Source organism: Triticum urartu, chromosome 2A (genome assembly GCF_056163025.1).
Source record: "Triticum urartu cultivar PI428250 chromosome 2A, HENAU_Tu73, whole genome shotgun sequence".
Lineage (NCBI taxonomy): Eukaryota > Viridiplantae > Streptophyta > Magnoliopsida > Poales > Poaceae > Triticum > Triticum urartu.
Genome location: NC_141874.1, coordinates 168,738,436 through 168,748,225, shown reverse-complemented (window position 1 = coordinate 168,748,225; position 9,790 = coordinate 168,738,436). Strand labels below are relative to the sequence as shown.

Below are 9,790 nucleotides of genomic sequence, written 5' to 3'. Positions count from 1 at the left end.
CAAGGCCTAGGTCAAGTGGGTTCCCAAGACTACATCAAGTTCTACTTCATCAAGTACGACTACAACTCCAAGGATTCCCATCAAGTTGATGTGGATCCCGAAGAAGAAGAACTAGAGAGTTCTTGAGGGTGACTCCGTCAACATATTTCACTCATATCATTTTGGCGAGAACAAGTTCAAACAACTTCCACATCTTGCACTAGTTCAAGGAGTCACAAACCCTCTTGTTGGTAAGACAAGGGACAAGGTAACCTAATGCTTTCATGGACATCATCTTGTGTGAACTTCACTCTATGTCTTGCCTCAAAAGGATTGGGCTACCTTGCTGCACTTTTGCTACTATTATCATTACTTACTCATTATAAATTATCTTGCTATCAAACTACACTGTTACTTACAATTTCAGCACTTGTAGACATTACCTTGTTGAAAACCACTTGTCATCTCCTTCTGCTCCTCGTTGGGTTCGACACTCTTACTTATCAAAAAGAGCTACAATTAATCCCATATACTTGTGGGTCATCATCCAACAACAGCAGCGACAACGGCGGCGACGGTGAAGGCGTCGTCGTGATTGACCTGCTAGCGCCTAGCGACGATGATTAATGTCGTTCTAAGTTTTATTTTCGTTTAAATTATGTTGGACTATGTAAAATATCTCTATATATGTTGAATGAAAATGCAATGCAAAATTTTTACTAACACCAACCGCGGTGATGGCGAAGGCGGGCCAGGGCGGCATGCAGGAGCGACGGGGCGTCGGGGGGGGCGTGGTGCCGGGGGGCCTTACGGTGGGGCGTCGGTGGCGGCGGGCAGCATGGGGTCAGGGGCGGCGGCGGGGTGCGGTCGGGGAGAGAGGGGGGGAGTGGGAGACAGGCTTAGGGTGGGGGCGGGGGCATTAGCGCCGTCAGGTAGAATTTTGTTTGTCGTCCACTTGCCGACGTCCGCTAGCCGACGACAAAGAACTGGCTAACGGCAAAAGCTACTTTGCCGTCCGCTAGCAGACGGGAAAGAAATAGCTGACGGCAAAGACGATGTTTGCCGTCAGCCAGTTCTTTGTCGTCTGCTTTTTGTGAGCGGACGACAAAGACCTTCTTTTCGTCAGCAAGCTAACGACAAAGAATAAGCTGACGGCAAATTCTCTGATTCCAGTAGTGGCGCGCCTAGGCTCCCTGGCGCGCCCAGGTAGGTTGTGCCCACCTGTTGGGCCCCCTCTAGTAGTTATTTTGTCCAATAATTCTTATTTATTCCATAAAAATTCCTCGTGAAGTTTTAAATCATTTGGAGTTGTGCAGAATAGGTAGCCTGACGTACCTTTTTTAGGTCCAAATTTTCAGCTGCCGGAATTCTCCCTCTTTGTGTGAACCTTGCATATTATGATAGAAAAGGCATTAGAATTACTCCAAAAAGCATTATTATGCATAAAAATATTATAAACAACAGTAGGTAAACATGATGCAAAATGAACGTATCAAAACCTAAATACATGTGTGAATACATAAACAAACATTATGTCCTAGTGAGCCTCTACTTGACTAGCTCGTTGATCAAAGATGGTTAAGGTTTCCTGACCATGGACATGAGTTGTCATTTGATAACGGGATCACATCATTAGGAGAATGATGTGATGGACAAGACCCATCCGTTAGCTTAGCATAATGATCGTTCAGTTCTATTGCTACTGCTTTCTTCATGTCAAATACATATTCCTTCGACTATGAGATTATGCAACTCCGGGATACCGGAGGAATGCCTTGTGTGCTATCAAACATCACAATGTAACTGAGTGATTATAAAGATGCTCTACAGGTATCTCCGAAGGTGTTTGTTGAGTTGGCATAGATCGAGATTAGGATTTGTCACTCCGAGTATCGGAGAGGTATCTCTGGGCCCTCTCGGTAATACACATCATAAGCTTGCAAGCAAAACGACTAAGGAGTTAGTCACCAGGTGATGTATTACGGAACGAGTAAAGAGACTTGCCAGTAACGAGATTGAACTAGGTATGAAGATACCGACGATCGAATCTCGGGCAAGTAACATACCGAGGGATAAAGGGAATTACGTATGTTGTCATAATGGTTCGACTGATAAATATCTTCGTAGAATATGTAGGAGCCAATATGAGCATCTAGGTTCCGCTATTGGTTATTGACTGGAGAGGTGTCTCAGTCATGTCTACATAGTTCTCGAACTCGTAGGGTCCGCACACTTAACGTTCGATGACGATATTGTATTATATGAGTTACGTGATTTGGTGACCGAATGTTGTTCGGAGTCCCAGGTGAGATCACGGAAATGACGAGGAGTCTCGAAATGGTCGAGAGGTAAAGATTAATATATAGGATGATAGTATTCGGACACCGGAAGTGTTCTGGAGTGTATCGGGTATTTATCGGAGTACCGGAGGGGTTACCGGAACCCCCGGGGGGAATATATGGGCCATGAGAGGGGAGCACACCAACCCAAAAGGGATGGCGTGCCCCCCCCCTATGGAAGGAGGCTAAATTGGGAGAAGGAAAAAGGGGGTTCGGCCCCCCTTTTCCTTTCTCTCTTCCCCCTTTCCTTTCTTCTCCGGTGAAATGAGGCAGGGGGCGCCACTTGGGGAAACCGCAAGTAGGATTCAGATCCTACTTGGGGCGCACCTGGCTGCCTTCCCTCTCCCTCCCACCTATATATATGTGGGGGGAGGCGCCCCTAGCACACCCCAGACAATTGCCTAGCCGTGCGCGGCGCCCCCCTCCACCGTTTACTCACACAGTCATATCTTCGTAGTGCTTAGGCGAATCCCTGCGCAGATCACTTCATCATCACCGTCACCACACTGTCGTGCTGACGAAACTCATCTACTATCTCGACAACTTGCTGGCTCAAGAAGGCGAGGGATGTCACCGGGCTGAACGTGTGCAGAACTTGGAGGTGTTGTACGTTCGGTACTTGATCGGTTGGAGCTAGAATAAGTTCGACTACATCAACCACGTTGTCAAACGCTCCCGCTTACGGTCTACGAGGGTACATAGACACACTCACCGCCCTCGTTGCTATGCATCTCCATGGATAGATCATTGCGTGTGCGTAGAAATTCTTTTGTTTTCCATGCAACGTTTCCCAACAAAACTTCCCACCACACCCACTGCCATATAACCTACATGGGCCTTTAGAGATTTTTTGAATTTGTTAGATGGGCCCTAGGCCCACCCTCATATTTCAACAGGTAGGTTCCAACTAGGGGCAAAAAATCAATTGTCCCTAAATTTAAGCATAAACTATTTTATTTCAAAATTTTATGTTTGGATTTTCTAATTCAAATTATTGTTGCATTCGAATATTTATCTTTCAATTGTAAGAATATGTTATTATATCTTTGATTGTTTTGAATAGTTCGGGTATAAACAAATAAATTGAAAGCGGACATTCGGTACCTGCCGTCGGATTGCCTCCACCCTATCCCCACAGACATTTAAGAAGTTCCATTTTGGTGACTCACATTTCGAGTTGCCTTTAACATGCGATTGCAAGGGCCTCTTTGATTTGCAGAATTCTAAAAACTTGGGAATAGAAAAGGCATAGGATTAGAAGGTCAAAACATCTCTTTTTCAGAAAAGGCATAGGATTAGAAGGTCAAAACATCTCAATCCTATAGGATTTTGGTTGTTTGATTGCAACATAGAAAAAACAAAGGGCCCTTTCTAAGTGGTTTAAGTGGATGCTGGAACTACTAAGGGAAGTAGTTCAAAGAATTTCTTAGAGAAAATTTCTACATATGATTCAATCATATGAATCGAATAACCAACTAGGAAAAAATTATAAGGATTAATCCCCTAAAACTGCTATGCAAATCCTCTGAATCAAAGGAGCCCTGAGAATTTTAGATATTCTTTTCCGGCGTTCACTTCACCCAATGCCTTTTTGTTTTACACTTCAGCCGATGTCATGCTGCAGTGTGAAACGCATCTCATTCACAGCAAAGGAAGCTCTATTGGGCTAAAGAAAAACTCTATTGTCCATGTGATATCTCAAAATAAGCAATTAAGCGACAATGGAGGAAATTCCAGGAGGAAAAAGTAGAAGTTGATTGACACAAACAAGTTGGCATTACTTTAATCAAATCAAGCCCCAGTACAAGCAACTCATTTGGCGAATGGGTCCCATGAAAAGGTCCGGCTTTGAGGAAGGTACAACTGCGCATTGGATAACATGACATGCCGTCCACTTCACATTTACAAACAAAGAACAAGTTGACAAAAAAATGGCACTGCTGGTAGTATTCTCCGCACAATCACACAACAAAAAGGAAACACCATACATGCTTTAGCTCACTTACATAATTTAGTTTGACACGTTTGATATGAATGAAAGGTAATGATGCTCAGAGTTGGCACACGCAACGGCGCGTACGCGCGCGCCGCTCCTTGTCGGGTCGCTACCGAACCAGGTCGCACATTCCCGGGCGCGTGCGGCACCAGAGCGGCTGGATGGGCTCGGCGCGGATCCCTCGCCCCACCATGCGGTGCCGCCAGTCGGTGAGCCTGTCCGTGGCCTCCGCGTACCGCTTCCTGCCGGACGCGTCGCGGTTGCCGGACCACAGCGCCTCCGCCATGGCCGACGCCCGCGGCCAGATCCTGGCGTCCAGGACCGTCGCGTCGGCCTGCTCCGTCCACAGCGCCACCTCGCCGCCGATGACCAGCTTGGCCTCCTCCGCGGTGAGCCCGTACGCGACGTCGTAGTCGTACACCCGCTGCCACGTCTTGAACGGCCCGCACCAGGAGCCCCCGTCCGTCTTGTAGTCGCTCCTCTGGTCGTCGTACACGCTGTTGTTCCCGACGAAGTCGCCGTGGCCGCAGTCGAGGTAGTAGAAGGAGGCCGAGGAGACGATGGCGCGGTACCCGGCCTGCACGATCAGCTTCGTGTTGTTGGCCCCGTTGTTCCACGTCTGCAGGATGGTCGTCGCCGGCGGGATCACCGACGCGCTCACGTTCACCTCCACGTCCAGCAGCACGTCCTCCCAGAACACCACCGTGCGGTTCTTGGACACCACGTGCCGGTGCACCGCGCGCACGTACCGCTCCAGGAGCTGGCTCAGGGTGCCGCCCTTCTCCATGTCCGCCTGGATCGACGGGTCCGTCTCCCAGCATCCCGGCGTCACCTCGTCGGCGCCGGCGTGGTAGAAGCCCTCCGGGAACATGGAGGTGATGTCGTCGATGATGTTGGCCACCACCTCGTACGTCTTGGGCTCCAGCGGGTTCAGCTGCCCGGACCCCGGCTCCGCCGCCAGCCTGGTGCCCCAGTCGCTCGCGTCGGGCAGCCAGAACTTGCCCGCGCAGGACACAGCCTCCGGGTACGCGCCGGCCCACGACGCCGTGTGGCCTGAAATATGGCAACAGATTAGCTCGTTCATCAACTGGGCCGTATTACCTTAGAAACTGGGCCGTGTAAGCACATTGCTTAGTGGGCCGAATGGCAAAAATAGCAGCCATGTCTTTTTCTCTTTTCTTTTTGCGGGGGAAATAGCAGCCGTGTCAGCTTTTGCTTACCCGGTGCGTCGATCTCCGGCACGACGCGGACGCCGCGGCTCATGGCGAACTCGACGATGCGCTTGACGTCCTTGACGGTGTACCTCATGTCCTCGCCGTACGCGCCCATCTCCGCGAGCATCGGCTCGGACGGCAGCTCGATGGGGAACGACTGCGAGTCCGTGATGTGCCAGTGGAACACGTTCATCTTGTTGGCCGCCATGGTGTCTATCGTCCGCAGGATGTCGACGACGGGGAAGTAGGTCCTCCCGGTGTCGAGCATCAGGCCGCGGTGCTGGTACAAAGGCTTGTCCTCCACGCGCACGCTGGTGGCCACCAGCAGCTCCCCTTGCCGGCCCCTCCACGCGAGCTGCGAGAACGTCTCCAGCCCGTGCATGGCGGCCCATACCGTGGCAGCCGTGATGGTGGCCACGCCCGTGGGGAGGATTTCCAGCTCGTAGGACTCGTCCACGCCGTCCTGGAGCGGGGCGGACAGGTCGGACACGGACACGGTCAGGCTCTGGAGCGCGGGGCCCCCGGCGGTGACATTGACCGCCGGCCGGACGATGGGCCTGTACCTCTCGGCGAAGAGCAGCGCGGTGTAGCGCTGCGTGGCGGAGACGAGGTACGGGCTGTCCCCGGACGTGCCGACGATGCGGAACGACGCGGACACCGGCATGGCCGCGAGCGGCTCCGCCCAGGACATGGACGTCGGCTTGGGCCACACATTGACGGGGAACACCGATGCCTGGGCGCGCGACGGCAGCGGGGAGCTCAGCAAGGACAGGAGCAGGACGGCGGCGAGAAGGCCCTTCTTCGCCGCCATTTGTGGTTTGGCTCGAGCTGCTCTGTGCCGCTGCACCGTATGATTGGGAGATGCCTTGATGGGTGTACGCATCGATGTGCCATTCGATTTATATAAGTCGTAGCTTAACAATGTGATTAACGACATTGCTCGGCGTGTTGTCATCTACGCGCGCGCTTATCACAAGGCTCCAAGTGGCTCTTTCATGGCGCCTTGGCGCTACCGTTCGTCCATTTCTGAAAGCTCCGGTTTCGTGGCGTATTATCTCATGCTGTATATACGATGCCGGCGTTCTGCCTTATGTTATGTATGCCGGTTAGCCAGCGATGACTACACGTTTTCTATTGGGTTTCTTGGCCTAAAAGATGTAGTGGAACGGCTGCAACGGCAGTAGTAGTTTACTAATACCAGTACAAGTTTAGGCAGACGTAATCCCTAATCAGACAGTGTACGGCCTGCTGATTGTACTATACTAATGAGATCCGTAGGCGAACACTATATTTTAGCAGCTAGACACGTCGGCTATTTTAATGCCGTCACAGTTGCAGTAGCGCAGTGTGCATGAGCCATATGGTGGTAGACGAACCAGGCTTGGCTTTATTTTAGCAGCTAGCCTTGTTGGTTCAGAAAGTAAATTGCATAGGCGAAACATGCACAAACTGAGCAGTCTTTTACTACTTTCACGGTTGTGCTTGATTCTGTTAATCTAGTTTGCCCGGATTTGCTAGCTCATAGGCGACTGAAAAATCGTTGCATGTCTGTCAGTCGATTTTGGGTGGTAAAGAGGGGCGCTCCTATGTCTCGCCTGACGCGAGAAAGAAGGACGCCCCGCTTCAGATGCCCGATTGGGCACCCAGTGCGGACAAGCTTTGAGTGCTTTGCTGTCAGGTTTTCGCCCAATAATACTAGTTTCGATGGCGAGCAAGGGCGGTAGTTTTCCTGGCAGTGCGTTGGGCTCGCTACCTCTCTTTCCTCTTCTCCTGAATGTTGTTGGAACAGTTGTATTTTCGTTCTTGTAATGGAAAGGGGTAAGGCCGGTTCAAAAAAAGGCATTTAGTGTTTTTTTAATTCTTTTTTTACATTTTCATTCCATTTTTTTGTTTTTTTACCTTTGCTTGTATTTGCAAATATTGTGAATATATCTATTGCAAAAATAAATTTATATATAATTGATGAAAAACATTAATCCCGCATTAGAACAATGTTAAACGTGTATAGAAAAATGTATATAATGTATAAGAAAATTGTATAATGTGTACGAAAAATGGACATCAAAACATATGTATGTGTGTGTGTGTGTGTAATATTAATCATGCATTTGAAAAATGTTAAACATGTATATAAAAAATGTACCTGATGTATTCAAAAAATGTACAATGTTTATGGGAAAAGTAGACGTAAAAAATATATGTTAAAATAAATATTAATTACATATTTGAAAAATGTTAAATGTGTATATAAAAAATATTGCCGAAATATATGAAAAATGTACAATGTGTATGTACAAAAATAGACATCAAAAGATTATATGTTTAAAAAATGTTAATCATTTATTTGTAAAATGTTAAATGTGTATATAAAAAATGCTCCTAATGTATTAAAAATGTAGAATGCGTATGCTGAAAAGTAGATATCAAAAAATAGATGTTTACAAAAAGTTAATCATGTAGTATTTGATATTTTTTAAAGATGTATGCGAAAAATGTATAATGTGTATGGAAAAAGGTAGACATAAAAAAATATAAGTTTTTGAAAATGTTGATCATGTATTTGGAATTTGTTGAACTTGTATATAAAAACTGTTCCTCGTGCATCGAAAAATGTTGAATGTGTATGCAAAAGGTTGACATCAAAATGTATATTTGAAAAAACTATTAATCATGTATTTGAAAAATGTTCAACGTGTATCGGAAAAACGTTTCGTGTAATTGTAAAAATGTTAAACATTTATAAGAAAATATATCCATGTTCTATAAGAAAAGAGAAATAAAAAATCAACAAGGGAAAAAGCAAACAAAGAAAACCAATTAAAACCAGTGCAAAAGAATGAAAATGGTGAAAACCTAGAAAGAAACAAAGAAAGACGAAGAAACTTGATAAAATCAAGAAAGAGACAAAGGAAACGGTAAAAAAAATAAAAAAAATTGGAAACAAGACAAAAAACATTGAAACAAAGAAAGAAACAAAAAAAGCCTAAGAAAAAGAAGAAAAAATTAGGGGAAAACCTAATGAAACCAGGGAAAGAAATGAAAAAAACAGTGAAAAACTTAGAAAAAATAGAAAAACCAAAAAACGAGTCAAGAAATAAAAGACCAGAAGAAACTAAATGAAAAGAAACAAAAAACAAACAGAGAAACCGAAGCAACATCAAACCAGCGACAAGCGAGTGAGGCATGCATGAATATGGGTTGGCCCAATAGTGTAGCTCGCAGGAAATCTTCACGCGAGACTTTCTTCCATCTCGCGTTGAACGATATATAGCTCCCATGGGTAAAGAGCAGCTGTCACACTGCACCCTGATGTGTGCGGTGCACTTGGCAGTGTGTGGGTTGTGGCACGTCTGGTTGGTGTCGTCTGTGGCCCAGGCGTGTGTAGAATGTATTTAACCCTCAACCCATGTATGGATTGAGGGCATGCCGAGCGTTGCTTTGTCTCCCATCTCTTTGCTTCTTACACTCACCTACTTACGCGGCAAGTCTTCTTCCCACCCTCCTTTCGGTTTTCCCAATCACCTTGTGTAGTCTCAATCCGACGTTTGAGTTCGTTACAATTGGTTATTAGAACCATTCCGATCTGCCCCAAAAAAAATTTCGCCACCACCCTCTGGTCCTCTTGGCAAGTTGGGTAACATCTACCACTTTGGGTGTGGACTCGCCCCGGTGAGACCACCCAATATCCTCGACATGGTTAGATCTACTCAGAGCGAGTGTGACGAGGTCATCCAAACCCTCAACTAAAAGTGCATGTAGTCCATATGTGTGGTTTGGGAATTAATGACATCGTGGACTAATGTTTTCATTGTGATGTATTTCAAGGAATGTTCCATAGGCAATGCATGGGGTATATTGGATGGATTGAAGGATGAAAGCCATTAAGATGAATATATGCATTTAGTGTTGTTAATGAATAAGCAATTCATATGGAACAACAATTGCATTGAGATATATAGTGAAGGATTATGGATGTCGCCTAGAGGGCGGAATGCGTGAATAGGCGCTTTAAAAATAACTATGGTTGGATTGAACAAATACGGAATAAAACTAGCGTATAATTTGTCAAGCACAAAACCTAAAATAATCAGACTCACCTATGTGCACCAACAACTTATGCTAAGCAAGATAAACAACTAAGTGATAGCAAAATATATAACATGAAACACTATGGCTATCACAAAGTAAAGTGCATAAATAAAGGGTTCGGGTAAGAGATAACCGAGGCATGTGGAGACGACGATGTATTCCGAAGTTCATAC

At 46.5% G+C, this 9,790-nt stretch overlaps 1 protein-coding gene across 1 annotated transcript; it reads right to left on the bottom strand.

Annotated features, from left to right (window-relative positions):
* Positions 1 to 4,075: 4,075 nt before the first annotated feature.
* On the bottom strand, positions 4,076 to 6,378 carry LOC125541337 (beta-hexosaminidase 2-like). The gene is made up of 2 exons (XM_048704779.2): positions 5,535 to 6,378; positions 4,076 to 5,367 (listed from the first exon to the last, which is right to left on the bottom strand). Exons 1-2 carry the CDS (start codon positions 6,337 to 6,339, stop codon positions 4,424 to 4,426), a joined length of 1,749 nt encoding a protein of 582 aa, XP_048560736.1. The 5' UTR covers positions 6,340 to 6,378; the 3' UTR covers positions 4,076 to 4,423.
* Positions 6,379 to 9,790: the final 3,412 nt, after the last annotated feature.

What these genes read in the sequence shown, in the direction of transcription:
- LOC125541337 (XM_048704779.2), bottom strand. Translation starts at nt 6,339, where the DNA reads ATGGCGGCGAAGAAGGGCCTTCTCGCCGCCGTCCTGCTCCTGTCCTTG. An exon ending in GCCGGAGATCGACGCACCGG is followed by an intron (nt 5,368 to 5,534) that starts GTAAGCAAAAGC and finishes GCCATATTTCAG; the next exon opens with GCCACACGGCGTCGTGGGCC.